Raw genomic sequence first — 15,659 nt, 5'->3', positions numbered from 1 at the left:
ATGGTGATTTATTATTTTGATTTGCTCTGGAGCATTTGCATGTTGATTTGCACAAATTTTTATAAGGTTTTAAGAAAATACTAAATTGAAGTTTTTTTTTCTGTTAATACTCACCCAAGGATATTTTTTCTATTGATTTTTAGAGAGAATGGAAGGGAGGGGGGGTGAAGGAGAAAGAGAGAGAGAGACAGAGAGAGAAATATCAATGTGAGAGACATACCAATTGGTTGTCTCTTGCATTCTCCCTGACTGGGGCCGAGGCTTGAACCTGAAATCCAAGTATGAACCCTTGATCGGAAATCGAACCCAAGTCCCTTGTGTATGTGGGCCAAAGCTCTTCCCACTGATCAACACTAGCCAGGGCTTATAAGTTTTATTGCCACTTACAACTCCACATAAAGGGGGGAAAAGAGACAGAGCCAATGACATCCCAATAATAATCCTTTAAAAGTCTGACATGAGAAACCACAGAAAGCATTAACTGATAAGACATGGATTAGATTCTAAATGCGTTCTATACCATATAATAAAAGAACAAAAAAATGTTTCACCATTTATTGATACAATTTGTAAGAATAGTTTAAGCAGCTTCAATCATCTCTTTACTAGGCATTTAATAGCATTTTAAGTTCAAAGTACATTTGGGAATTAAAACAATGAATAATACTCCTTAGAGGGAATACAAAATTATTTCAAACATTTAAAAAAAATAATCAATTAGTTACACAGAATATAGTGAATTTAGTCAAAAACAATATCAAGTAACTTCTTCTTAAAGTGGCAGTGCAATATAGTAAAGCAGTGGTTTTAATGACTAGAAACATATCTTGAAGATGTACTATGCAAATTTTCACTGTTTTCCATTTACAATTTCAAAATTTAGCTCTATTTTATGTCACTTTTTGGAAGGCGCTATTAACATCTGAGGTTAAAGTAACAGGCCTCATAATTAAGGAGTCATCTTTGAATCTTTCATCTCTTTATACCAGTGAATATAATCATCTTTCAACTGCATGATTCCTTCAGCCTGATCCTCACCTCACATCTCAAAGAATGTGTGTTTGATAAAGAGACTGTGTATGTTGATTCCACCGTTTATCTTTTCGTACAATGGTTAGGTCCTTCAAGGCTATGCTGAGTGCCACACACAATGGAACGGACAGCCACATGTCCCCTGCACTTCACCTGACTTATCTCATGAGTAGTTCATATTTTATGGCTGGCTGGGGTACCAACTTGGTATGTTAGGTGACTACTGTTTAATAAAAAACAGAATTGGAAATGTAACATCTTTGTGTTCCTTATTCTTACAACAAAGGTAGACTTGTTCAAGAAAAAACATTTTAAATAACCTTAGAAATAAGATCAAATTCCCTTCACCACAAAATAACCAAACCGACATATCAGTAACCATAGTTAGACAATTCGCAAAACCAACTACAAGAACGCCATTATATGAGAAATGCCGTGGAAGTCAGGCTGACTGAAATATGGTTCTAGTTCTGTAAGAGAACACTGGTTCAGGTCCAGCAATGACAACTGAACTTGCCCATAGGCTGATAGAAAAAAACAAACAAACAAAAAAACAATAATTTGGGAACTTTTAAATCTGTTTCATGAAAGACTTTTTCTGCTAGCCTGCGCCTTCTAACTAATTGTTTTTTTGAGGTGGGGAGTGGGGCGCATCCATTACACCCAATAGGCAATGGCTTTGTAATGTGGCTTTTTGATTTACTGCACTGACAAGCCCAGGTTGCCATTTTTTTTTTTTTTTAAATCTTCACCAGAAGACATTTTTTCCCACTGAGTTTTCAGAGAGTGAAAAGGATGGGGTGGGGAGAGGAAGAGGGAGAGAAGTTTCAATTTGAGAGAGACACATCAACCAGGGTTGGAGCAAACCCACAACCCAGGTATGTGCCCTTGACCAGGAATTGAACCGTGACCCTTCGGTCCGCAGGTGGACATTCTAACCAGCTGGGGCCAGGATGCCACTTAATGAGGACCACCAGCCTACCAGGCAATGAGCTTCAGGGCTGGCTAGATGGGGCTAGGGTTCTTACTGCCCTGCTTCCTTGTGAACCAGATGACTGATCAGCAGTGACTTATACTGAATCCTAAGGCATGGCTTTAGGAGCGCCTAGAAGGGATGTACCGAACAGCATTCAAATAAAAAATATTCCTCATAAATATTTATACAAATATATACATATAACAAATAGGTCATTTTCACAATTCTGGTTTAAACCATGAAGACCTGTTAATTAGTAGGTGTAAGAATATTCTGGCCTCAAATTAATGTACAGAAATATTTCCAATTAAATAAATATACCAAAGAGGATTAAATAAAACAGGAAAAAAATGTAGTTTCAATCTTTCTCTGTTTTTACCAACAATATCTTTTATTGGTAATGATGGACTTGAACTAATGAGTAAACTACAGTTCTATAATAGGATGCATGTAAAAATGAACTCATTTTCTGATAATAAATTAATCCAGATTCTGTACAGTTACAAACACAAGGATGGTGGCAAATAGCAAAATAGAAAGGACAAAATCAAATGATTAAATAAATAAAATAAAAAAAGAGTGTCGAACATATTCTCAGGCTCTCTTAAGGCGTAATTTCTGGGCACTAGAATAATAACATCAATTCGAAAGCCTACCAGTATGTACTCTGGTTCAATTTTTGCTTATTATGAAGAAATTATTTTGCTTTTGTATGAGCTGAAAAAATAAAAGTGTACATTTGTTCAGATGGAATCAGTTCAGCTAGGTCTTTGGTGTCCTAACAACTCAAACTGAAATTAAGATCTTATAATACTCCTATACGCTTTGAGCCAAGTGGCATGCAGAGAGATCAAACATTTGTTTCTACTTCTGTAAGTATTCAAAAAAAATTTGAGAAATCAACACCCAGAAAAAAGCAAGACATAAATTCAGCAGCACCAAGTAGAACTGCCCTTCCATGTCCTGATGTCCTGGTGTCGATGAACAGAGTCCAATCTCCCCTCTAGGAAAAGCCCACTGCCTAAGGTTAATACCTTTAGGCAAAAAACAAACAAAACAAAAAACAAAACACTCAGAAAACGACTCCGACATTTTGATTTGTCCACACTTTTTAAAATAGGTATTTCAACGTTTGGCACTACTTTAAACATTTTTCAGAGAAGGTATGGTTTCAGGTTAGAATGTCTTTCTTCCCTACTCAATTATTTGCTAAAGTGGGAAGTATCAAATTTAACTTTATTACTAATAATTCTTTAGCTACTATTCCAAAAGTTGCACTTTGTCACAATACAACAGTTCACATTTCAGCAAGACTCTAGTAGTAGTTAAAACTGTTCAAAGAGGATCATACAAAATCCTGGTCATCTTTCCTGACTCTCAGATATGATGAAATTGTTGGTGGCTGGGACTCGAATCACATACAGTCAACCACATTGTTGGATCCATGACCTACATCTCGAATTTGGCTGGTTAAACAGGCACACACAGCTACACCTGCTCCAGCTCTGCAGTGAGACACAGATCCAACAAGCTCCCACCTGAAATGAGAAGAGAAAGAATATTATTTTTTTTTTTATTTCTAATGATAACAGTTTTTTAAAATTTAATTTTGTTTAAAATATTACATATAGTAGTACATATATCTCCTTTTTCCCCCCATAGACCTTCCCCCGGCCTCCCTTACCCTGTCACATGCCCTCATCCCACCTTCCCAGTGTCTTGTGCCCATTGGTTGTACTTATAAAGAATGTTATTAAAAAAACATTTTTTTAAATTGATTTCAGAGAGGAAGAAAGAGGGAGCGAGAGGTAAAAACATCAATGATGAGACAGAATGATTGATTGGCTGCCTCTTGCATGCCCCCCCTCCCACCCCTGTGGACAAAGCCCACAACCTGGGCATGCGCCCTTGACCAGAATTGAACCTGGGATCCTTTAGTCCGCAGGCCAATGCTCTATGCACTGAGCCAAACCAGCTAGGGCACATGTGTCAAACACAAGGCCCGCGGGCCAAATCCAGCCCGCCAGGCCTTGCAATGTGGCCCGCACCGCGCTGTCATCACTGCACTCCGCTGTCAGTTTATGACATTGACAGTTTATGACTGTTCAGTAAACCATTCGGCCCGCGATTTAGGCTGGATTTTAGATTTTGGCCCCTTCTCTGATTGAGTTCGACACCCCTAAGCTAGGGCAAAAGAATATTATCTTAGAACAAAGCATGATTTATTTTATTCAAAACTGACTATTGTGGGACTGGTTTTGGAAGACACCAAGCTTCCTAAGGAAGACAAGATATCCCAAATGTTTTATATTAACGCCATCTCGCAGAATTTTAGCACCATGAAGCAATAGTTACTGGAAGATTCCAATAAAGGGTAGAGAAAACAAAGTTACCTGTTCAGCACTGGATCAAATGCTTCTACTGTATTTAAGTAAGCGTTGCCATTATGACCACCAACTGCAAAGATTTTGCCCATGACGGTTGCGATCCCCACTCCACCCCTGGGAGTGGTAAGTGCTGCTACATAATCCCACTTGTTGCTCCGAGGGTCATACCGCTCAACCGAACTCAGAGGAGAATTATCATCAAAACCACCTACATGAAGAAAACAAAGTAAAAGCATTACACTTCATAGAAATTAACTGCTAAGTCTTCATTCAATAGCTTCTACAAACCAAATCTTTTAAAAAACATTTTAGAAAGTGGAGAAAATCGGAAAAAAAATCATCTCAAAACCTATCACTACTCCCAACTTCTGTTACACATACTTTCTAGATTTCATGATAAATGAAATAATATTTTATCTTAATACTAGGGTTAAAAATCTTAAAGTAGGAAAAAAGAGAGTTCCTGTATCTAAGCAGATAACATAAAAGAAAAAAAAACCAAAAACAAACAAACAAAAAAATACAACACAGACATTTATATAATTTTCCCTTAGCTTCCTAGGGGCAAGCAAGACAGCACCGGATTGCCTCTGCGTGTACATGTGTGCCTTATATTTTGGATAGTAACAGGGCTTAAGAAGAGAATAAACTATACTAAGTCATTTGACTCATTTAGATATAAGTTAAAGTTTTCCAGCTACTTCCCTTAATACCATAATTGCCATAGTAATTAGAGATGGTAAACTATGACTGAATTCTTATCAGTTTTTGCCAAAACCACATCTTCATGCTACATGCTCTAGGTCAAGCATTCCAAACTCACAGCCCACGGGCCACATGCTTCATTTATTTAGCCCATGTCAGCTTCTGAGTTTGACATGTTTGCTACACAGCATTCTGACAATATTGTGAATGTTGCTGAGGGTTAGACAAAGACTGTTATTTTAACAGTGCTCTTTCCTTTAAAAATAAAGGTTACTCATCCGGCTGGTGTACCACAGTGGATTGAGCACTGACCCTTGGACCAAGAGGTCCTGGGTTTGATTCCTAGTGAGAACACATGCCTTGGTTTCGGGCTCCATCCCCAGGAGGGGGGCCTGCAGGAGGCAGCAGATCAATTATTTGCTCTCATCATTGATATTTCTACCTCTCTCCCCTTCTTCCTTCCGCTCTAAAATCAATCAAAATATTCTTTTTTTTTAAAAAGAAAAATTTCAAAGCAGAGGAAAAGAGGATGCAATGCCGTAGGCAGTGACTAGCTCTCTGAACTCTTTCCTTCCTTTGTAGAGGAAGGGATTACTGACTCTAATATAGCCACCTATTTATTGGGTAACTACAAAGTACCAGATGCAGTTTGAGATGCTGAACATATATTGCCTCCAATTCTTAAAACAATTCTAAAAGAAAGGCATTATTACTCTCATCTCTTAGTCCTTTAAAACCTTAGTATTAGAAGGGAGTAGACCAGAAGTAGCATCAGTTATCACTTGGGAACTGTTAGAAATAGAATCTGGGCAGTTTAACAATATCTCTATACTATTCATATGCATATTAAAGTTTGAGAAAGCACTGTCCTATGGTTCCTTTCAACTCTTCAATTCAGTAAGTCAAAAAGCAATAAAAAGAGGCCAATACCTATTATGCATATGAAATACCCATTGGTTTGCTTAAAGTAGTCACCATAATTCCCTTGGGATGAGAAAATATGTCTTAGATCTTTAAAGATTTTTGCAAAGCATATTCATTCAATTTGTGTCCTTAAATGAAAAAATATATATCTTATTTAAATGTAATCCCTTACTTTAGATATACTTTCTACTATTAGTAAAAATATGGAGCTAGAAGTTTTAAACATGAATGAGGAAGATGTAAACAAAAAGCATGAATGTGAACTCTAAGAATTAAAAAATAAACCTTAGGACTGATTCCACTTGAACCTAAATGCGAATAATTTGAGTTATGTTGTTTTATAACACTACTAGATGCCAGGTTCATGAAATTCATGCATGGGTAGGATCCCTAGGCCTGGCCAGCAATCAGGGCCAATCGGGGCCTTCCTTTATTCCACACCACCCCCTGGTGGGTGGTCAGCACACATCACAGCAAGCGACCGAACTCCCGGTCTCTCGGTCAAATATTAGCCTTACACATACACACACACACACACACACACACACACACACACACACTGGAGGCTATACCATATGAAATTCGTGCATGGGTAGGATCCCTAGGCCTGGCCTGTATTCAGAGCCCATCTCCCCTGGCTGCTGGCAGCTGGCCCCGCCCTCCATTGCTGACGCTGGTCGGCCAACTGGCATGGTGATCGGGGCCCTGTCACTTGCACCTGCCTTGGCCTGGCGCAGTCTACAACCACCATCACCCACCCCCCAGTCCCCCATATCCCATCGGGTGATCAGAGCCTGCCAGCCAAGGGGAAGGACTGAGAGATTGGCCAGCAGGCCCCCATTGGGTGATGGGGCCTTCGGGCTGGGGGCAGCTCCAGTGTTGAGGATCTGCCCCCTGGTGGTCAGTGCATGTCACAGTGACTGTTTGTTCCTCTGTCTGACTGATTTGCATACTATGCTTTTATATATATATATATATATATATATATATATATATATATATATATATATATTTGTGATTATTGTATATCCTGTAATAAATTAGACCAGAGAAATACTATCCACTCACCAACAACGTATAAACAACCATGGAGATCACTAACTCCATTGCCTGCTCTTCGTTGGCCCATCTCTTTAAGTTCTATCCACTTATCCAGATGTGGATCATACCTCTCCACACTAGACAGAGAGGCTACTCCGTCATTGCCACCTACTGCGTAAACATGGTTCTAAGCAAAGAGAAAATAAAAAAGATGTCACATTAGTTTTTTGTTTGTTTGTTTTTTTAACTGATTTACACATTATCCTAATGGTAAATCAGAATCTTGAAAGAAAGCAGCATTTCATGAAATAATATGGTGTATAATCCATATGTGCATACTGGAGATGTGAACATCCCAGATGGTTCCCTATTTGGTGAGGGATGTGATGCAATGCAGTCCCATGAGCAAGGCGCCATATGACTTACCACGAGAGCCACAGAGCCAACGCCTCCCCGGGGAGTGATCATCGGGGCCACTGTGCTCCACTGGTCACACTCTATGTCATATCTCTCCACGTAGTTGAAGCAAGTGTTGTCATCCAACCCTCCAATCGCATAAATTGGGCCTCCTAAGGAGGCTAAGGCAATCCCTCGCCTGCAAAGATATTAAAACACATTTTAGCCTCTGGGTTTGTTTAGAGAAAACAGGTAGCAAAAAATAAAAAAAATAAATAAAAAAAATTGTGCTAATACAAGTCATTCATCATGTTAAACTGCAATATGCCCCCAATTATATTTAGATTTATCGAAGCTTCTGAATAGATGGCTACGGGGTTGTCAAACGTGCAAGTCCATGTGAGCAGTGCCCTCTGGAGCTTTATGATGCATAGCCTGCATGGATGACTTAAAACTCATATGAAATAATGAAGTTAAAACCCAACAAAATACTACAAATAAAGTCCAAAACATTCAATAAGTAAAACACAGTTGCACTGAGAGGTTGATAAACTGACAAATGGTTTACTATGGAGGTAAGAAGTCAACGTCATTTCTAAATTCTTATAATCAGCAGAGCACATTTTGCTGCAGGGTTTCATTATATCACATTTAAAAAATGTTTATATTGCATCCTTTTTACCACATTGCTTTACTTATGTAGGGCATTTATTTCTCTTCTTGGAAAGTAAGAGACTTAGCCAATGTTAAAAACTAATCTGCAGCCTGGCAGGTGTGGCTCGGTGGTTGAGCAATGACCTATGAACCAGGAGATCAGTGTTCGATTCCAGTCGGGGCACATGCTCATGTTGCAGACTCGATCCCTAGTAGGGAGTATGCAGAAAGCAGCCAGTTGATGATTTTCTCTCATTGTTGATATTTCTATCTCTCTCTCCCTCTCCCTTACTCTCCCTTCCTCTCTGAAATCAATAAAAATATATTTTAAAAAAACAACAACAACTAATTCACAGTAATGATGACCAGAAGAAGACTGCATAGCCTGGCCAGTACAGCTCAGTGGTTGAGCATCAACCCATGAACCAAAAGGTCATGGGATCGATTTCTGGTCAGGGCACATGCCTGGGTTATGGGCTCGAACCCCTAGCACAGCGGTCGGCAAACTCATTAGTCAACAGAGCGGCAAACTGCAGCTCGCTGACCACTGCCCTAGCAGATTGACGATTATCTCTCATAATTGATGTTTCTCTCTCTCCCTTCCTTTCTGAAATCAATAAAAATATATTTTAAAAAAACTAAAAAAGATTACACAAGCTTCTTTAAAAACAACTGCAGCAATCTCTAAAACTATTATGTCATGGGCTTGGTATGTACTTAGGATAAGGTAGTGTATCTTATAAATCTCTACCACCTTGCTTCTTCATATGTACCCCATTTGAGACAGGAGTAGAAACAGCTGGTATAAGTTAATGTACATCAAACACTAAGAACAGTGACAGATCCGTATGTAGTGCTATGTACTAGTTATTGTTACTGGTGAGAGCAGCTGTTCTACTGAGTTTCTAACTCTAAGTTTACCAAAAGAGCATCGAAGGAAAGGATTCTTAAGAATAATGTAGTCATTCATTTTGTCATATTAACCTCTTTTCCCCTGAGTATAAAGCAGTGGCTTATAAAATACAGTGGGGAGCAGAATACAAGACAGAAAGTTAAAGAATGAGGGCAATTCTGCATGCGACTGCTTGTTTGACAACAGAGGAAAACACCTGGAAAAAAACACCCAAGAGTGGTCTCTAGGAGCTGAGAGTAAGCCCAGGCCAATGGCCAGAAAAAATGAGGAAGTGAGCCCTACAACCACAGGAACTGAATTCTACCAATAACCAAGTGACCTTGGGAGCCGTTTCTCCCCCAGAGCCTCCAAGTGAGAACCTAGCCCCGCCTATACCTCGATTCTGGCCTCGTAAGACCCCAAGTGGAAAACCCAGTCCAGCCTGCTGGATATCTGACCCCTGGAACTGTGAGCCAATAAATGAGTGCTGTTTTGCACGGCTAAGTTTGTGAAGCACAGAAATTGAAAACCAACAGACCTATCACAAGACAAACAAAAATTTCATTCTGTTCACTGTCTTGTTGTGCCTAATGCAGAAAAGCACATCACTATACATATCAGATGCTTAAGCCAGGAACCGTCCTTGCCTCTGCCTTAGTTTTCTTTCTAGCTCCCAAGCCTAATTCATCATTAAATCTTGTTGATAGTATACTTCTGAAATGTCTTCTTTCCTCGATTCCACCTTCTACTACTTAGGTCCAAGCCACCATTACTTCTTGGCTGAAATATTACAATAAGCCTTTTGGTCTCTCAGACTATTTTCACCTTCACTCTGGTCCTTCTCAAATTCCCTCTCAATTTCATATGAGAAGGGGATTTTAGAAATGAGAAATCTGATTTTCTTGTCCCCTTGCTATTAAAAATCGCTCATGCATGTGTGCGTGCATGCGTGTGTATTTCAAAACCCACTAGATAAGTAAATCTTGGCAAACCTGAAAGGCCCCTTCTTTGCCTACAGTTTCAGCCTTATTTCTTGACACTATCCCTTTGCTCTCTCACCCATACTTGACGCCTTTTATGCTCTTTCTCTACTTCACCTCTGGATTTTCAAAGATTCTTCATCTCTTTCCACCTACCACCACTTAACAAGGCTAAATTATTCTATCCCTTCAGATCTTAGGTTAAATGGGACTTCGTTAAGATCTTTCCCACTCTCCACCACCCTTTACTTTCCCTGTGCTCACATTACTACTACCCTTAATCATGTCTTCATCTGTATTTTCCCTTCTAGAGTGTAAGCTCTATGGAAGTGGGGCCTTTGGCTGTCTTATTTACTGCTGTTATCTTCAGCGCTTGGTATGTCTTCAATGGCCACTTAACTGGTGTTTGTTGAATAGATAAATCAACCCCTAGAGATGCTCTGTTAGGATGAGGAGTTTCAATAAAACCACAGGTTAAACCAATACCAGTGTCCATGTTAGTGGAAGGAAGAGGGGAAAAATAAAGAAACCCAGATATTTTATGTGCATATGATCCTGAAATGCACACTGAAAAAATGATTTTGAAGAATACAAATTGCTAACAAACAATATGACAAAATAACTGCAGTTCTATTATTTTTACAGTTGGATAGCTATTGTAAAGTGCTCAGGGCATATTTTAAAAGATTAAAAAAATTCAACTGCTGTTATGCTAGAGCAGTGGAGCCTCTCTGTTGACTAATGAGTTTGCCGACCACTGCCTTAGGGAAAAACACTTAAAAAACATTTTAATTATGTACTAATGTCTTTTTTAAAAAAAAATATTTTTAATGATTTTTTTTTTACAGAGAAGAAGGGAGAGGGATAGAGAGCTAGAAACATCGATGAGAGAGAAACATCGACCAGCTGCCTCCTACACACCCTCTCCTGGGGATGTGCCCGCAACCAATGTACATGCCCTTGACCAGAATCGAACCTGGGACCCTTCAGTCCGCAGACGGAAGCTCTATCCACTGATCCTAACCGGTTTTCGCTGTACTAATGTTTTTCACCTGAAGTCAAAACTTCTGGGTAAGGGTAATACCTTGCCCAGTGGTTGGAAAACTCATTAGTCAACAGAGCGGCAAACCGTGGCTTGTGAGCCGCAGTTTGCCAACCCCTGTGCTAGAGAAGTTCTACTCAGTTCTTGGCTAAAAACTAGCCAACTTCCTTATTTTAATTAAAGCACCACAATTTAAATATTATTTGTAGTTAGCACGTAGCATAAATCAAACCCTATTAAAGTATTAAAATGTCACTTGTAGACAAGTGGGAGAGAACAGCATATTTTAAGGTCAGCTTTCTTCCCTAGGATTCTTTCTCCTCCTGAGAAAAAGAAGGCTAAAAATCTCTTTTAAAAATAACTCTTTCACAGTTCCATCTAATCTTTTATACTTGCAACACATGAAACATATTCAGTTAAAAACACTTCATATTAAATTGATACGTAGTAGAAAGTTAGTTGGCAATGTATCCCATGTGCAATTTAACTTAAAATTGCTTGTGTTGGTAAAAAGCAACAAGTGGCCTCTCCCCCAACCTCCCTGCCCCCAACCCAAGTCGTGACAACCAACGGTGCTGACCTACCTCTTTGTGTTCATCGATGCCTTCATCAGCCACTTGTTGTGCAGAGGGTCGAACATCTCCATGCTACCCAAGTGCTCATTTCCATCATGTCCACCCACGGCATACACTTTACCTGCCACGCAGAGGAGTGTTTTCATAGTTATTTACAGGTATAAGCAACATATAAATGGAAGAGAATAATAATTCTCCACAAGTATTCTTCTGTTCTGCATGAGGATCAACGTCACCTTTGTAGTGAAGTGGAAATAAATGTGAGCTTCCACTTAATGAAATGCCTGGAATGTGCTGTTCCACATGAAGTGATCTAAATGCTCAAACACTGTCCCTCGGGTTTACCAACTTTTTATTACTTAGTAAATGAAATCATGCTGTTAAAGAATGTTTTGTAAAATGAAAAGAAAAAAAAATGTTCTTAAGGGAGATTTAGAGAGAATCCAAGATGGCGGCATAGGTAAACACCTAACTGCAGCCTCACACAATAATTTCAATAAAATACAACTAAAATACAAAATGGACATTACGCAGAACTACAGGAAAGTCGACTGACTGGAAATTCTACAATGAGAAGGAGAGAGAAAACCAGAAGGAAAATCAGAGGAGCTGTAAAAGCCTAAGGTACAGAGACAGGTTGCGCGGAGAGGACGGAGCCGAAGAGGAGGGGGAGGCTGAGTGCCTGGCTGGATTTCCCTAGCAGGAAGGAGATAAAAGCTCCAGACTGTGCTGAACCCCAGATCCAACAGCCAGACTCTGGGGACCCAGGCTCATACAGAGGGAGCCTAAGCTGTAAGGTGGAATCTCAGGGGAGCGGCGAAAGGAAGTCCTGGAGGCATGCACATTGCGCACAGAGAACGGACTGTTGACTGTGCCACTGGATTGCACTAGCGGGAAGGAGGCAAAAGCTCCAGACTGCTCTGAACCTCACTTCCAACCCCACTTCCAACTGAACTGAACCCCAGTTCTGGGCTCACTGGGGGAGAGCCTAGACTGTTTGGTAGCAGGCGAAACTCGAGGGCACCTTTCTCTCAGAGGTGCTTGCAGCAAGTACCAAAGCAGTGAGTACCGAAGGACACTGAGGAACACTAAGACTCAGGAGCCTCATAGGGCGGGGCTGATGGAAGCCAAGGCTGTAGGCTCCACCCTGAAACTCTGCCCCATCCAAGCTAAACACAGAGACTTTTAAGGCTACCAACTCAGGGAAGCTGCAAAAATGCCAAGACAAGGAAACAGATCACAAACAAAAGAAATGGAGGACAAGAAGCGACTGGATATAGAGTTCAAAACCACGCTTATAAGGTTTTTCAAGAATTTCCTAGAAAAGGCCGATAAAATAAATGAGACCTATGAGGATATGAAAAGGGATCAACTAGAAATAATAAAGCATCAACAAGAAATAAAAAATACATTGTCTGAAATAAAAAATATTATACAGAGTCCTAAAAACAGAATGGAAGATCGCAAGAATCAAGTCAAAGATTTGGAACATAAAGAGCCAGAAGACACTCCTCTGCAGAAGCAAGAAGACAAGAGAATCCAGAAAGTTGAAGACAATGTAAGAAACCTCTGGGACAACTTCAAGCGAACCAACATCAGAATTATGGGGGTCCCAGAAGATGAGAGAGAGCAAGATATCGAAAACATACTGAAAGAAATTGTGACAGAAAACTTCCCCGACCTGGTGAAAGAAATAGACTTACAAGTCCAGGAAGCGCACAGAACTCCAAACAAAGGAATCCAAAGAGGACCACACCAAGACACATCATAATTAAAATTCCAAGAACAAAAGACAAAGAGAGAATATTAAAAGCAGCAAGAGCAAAGCAGATAGTTACCTATAAAGGAGCACCCATCAGAAACCAGTTTGGCTCGGTGGATAGAGCATCAGCCTGCAGACTGAAGGGTCCTGGGTTCAATTCTAGTCTAGGGCATGTATCTTGGTTGCGGGCACATCCCCAGTAGGGGGTGTGCAAGAGGCAGCTGATCGATGTCTCTCTCTCATCGATGTTTCTAGCTTTCTATCCCTCTCTCTCTTCCTCTCTGTAAAAACTCAGTAATAAAAAAAGAAGAAAAAGAAAGAAAAAATATATATAAAGGAGCACCCAAACGATTGTCAGCTGATTTCTCAACAGAAACTATGCAGGCCAGATGGGAATGGGAAGAAATATTCAAGGTGATGAATAGCAAGAACCTACAGCCAAAAATACTCTACCCAGCAAAGCTATCACTCAGAATAGAAGGCCAGATAAAGAGCTTCACTAATAAAAAAAAGCTATAGGAGTTCATCTCCGCCAAACCAGAATTATATGAATTGCTGAAGGGGGTTCTTTTGGAAGAGAAAGAAAATAAAGATAAAAATTATGAACAACAAATACGTAACTAAAAACAAGTTTATCTAAAAACCAAGGGAATTTAAAAAATTGGATGAACAATATTAACTGGTGAATATAATAGAATCAGAGGTATTGAAGGGGAGTGAACTGACGATTCTCGGAGAAAAGGGGAGTGGGGGGTGCGGGAAGAGCCTGAACAAAAACTGTGCACCTATGGAAGAGGACAATGGGGGTGGGGAAAGGGCAGAGGGTGGGGTGGGAACCTGGTGGAGGGGGGAAAAAATGAGAAACATTTGTAATAATATGAACAATAAAGATTTATTTAGAAAAATGTTCTTATGTTACATAAAGAAAATATAAAACAATACAATATGATCAAACTTTTACTAAATGAAATAAAAGTACCCAAGAAATTGGGAAGATTATATATAAAAATGTTAACTGTGACAGTTTTGGGATGTTTGGGTTACAGATGATTCTTATTAAAATTTTTTCATGTTTTCTAAAAAATATTTACATGTTTATAATCAGAATAAAAATTATTTTTTAAAAGTCTAACAATGTATCCATGTTTTCTGCAATTAATCATTTTTAGTAATCAGTAAAAAAAAAATCTAATTTCAATTATAATTAGATGGGTATAGAAAAAAAGCTAGTATGTGTTTATTATTTGGGTTCAATAAACATTTTTTTTTAGTTTCTTTTGCAAATATAATTCACAATAGTTCATTTTAACCCCCTTTCTCTCAGATACTCATCTCCTGTAAAGCAACTACATGCAAGAGATTGTACACTGAGCATCAATGGGCATAAAGCAAGTAAATACTCACCACCCAAATATATTAAAACATTTATCATTTAGCAACTTTCTTATAGAAAGAACTGTCAAAGTCCAAATAGTTTAAAAGAGCATTTAAGATCATGCAATGTGATTTAAGACAATAATGAACTCACCTTCCACAGAGATCACACCCACATGTCGCCTTCGACTATTCATTTCTGGTCCAAAGAACCAACTGTTTTTGCTGATAGAATAGCATTCAATACTGCGAAAAGGGTCACCAGATCCACCTCGGCCACCCACACAAAACAGCACACCTAAAGGTAAAACCACAAAATAGAGGTCAAAATCATGGTTCCCTAATTTTTAAAAAAATTAGTATGGAAAAAATATTTAGGAAGTCAAAATTTTGATTAATGGCAAAGAAAGTGAGTTATTTTGGGTAGCAGTCAATGTTACTACGTTACTAGAAACCTAATTTTCTTTTTTGGTTTTTTCTCATTTGAATTTCTCAAAGAATAGGATACATTAGCTACTCCCACTTCCCAACATCCCATTACAGTATGGTTTAGATCCCCACCCATTATGTAAAATTGCTCTTGCTAAGGTCATCGCAAGATCCAGTGAACTCTTGCTAATTCCTTAGTGAACACAACTGCCAACACTGACCACTGTTTTTTGAGAAATTCCCTATACTCTCTTGGTTTTCCTAATATCATAGTCTCCTTTTGTGTCTCATCATTTCTTTCCTATGTTTTCCATGTTTTATCCTTAGCCTACTTCTCACATACTTTGTGCTCATGCATAAAGTGTATTCCTTTATTTTAAATTCCATCTGTATGATAATGCCTTCCAATCTACATTTCTAAGCCATATTTCCACTTGATGTCCTTTGGGCACCCAAACCCAGCCTGTTCAAAGGGGTCTGGCTTCCTCTC

The 15,659-nt window shown here is 39.2% G+C and overlaps 1 protein-coding gene across 2 annotated transcripts in view; it reads right to left on the bottom strand.

The window, feature by feature from the left end:
• Positions 1-358: 358 nt before the first annotated feature.
• The window catches only part of KLHL8 (kelch like family member 8), a 37,358-nt gene continuing 22,057 nt past the window's right edge, over positions 359-15,659 (bottom strand). For both annotated transcript variants that reach the window (XM_084882112.1, XM_084882113.1), the window contains exons 5-10: positions 14,895-15,038; positions 11,614-11,725; positions 7,492-7,660; positions 7,093-7,252; positions 4,402-4,603; positions 359-3,546 (exon numbers count right to left, since the gene is read on the bottom strand). In XM_084882112.1, the coding sequence (XP_084738238.1) occupies positions 3,423-3,546; positions 4,402-4,603; positions 7,093-7,252; positions 7,492-7,660; positions 11,614-11,725; positions 14,895-15,038 (911 nt within the window). In that variant the 3' untranslated portion in view covers positions 359-3,422. The remainder of the gene's footprint in view (positions 3,547-4,401; positions 4,604-7,092; positions 7,253-7,491; positions 7,661-11,613; positions 11,726-14,894; positions 15,039-15,659) is intronic.

This window comes from Pipistrellus hanaki, assembly GCF_964339955.1.
Source record: "Pipistrellus hanaki genome assembly, chromosome: 1".
NCBI lineage: Eukaryota > Metazoa > Chordata > Mammalia > Chiroptera > Vespertilionidae > Pipistrellus > Pipistrellus hanaki.
This window is presented reverse-complemented; position numbering and strand designations above follow the sequence as displayed.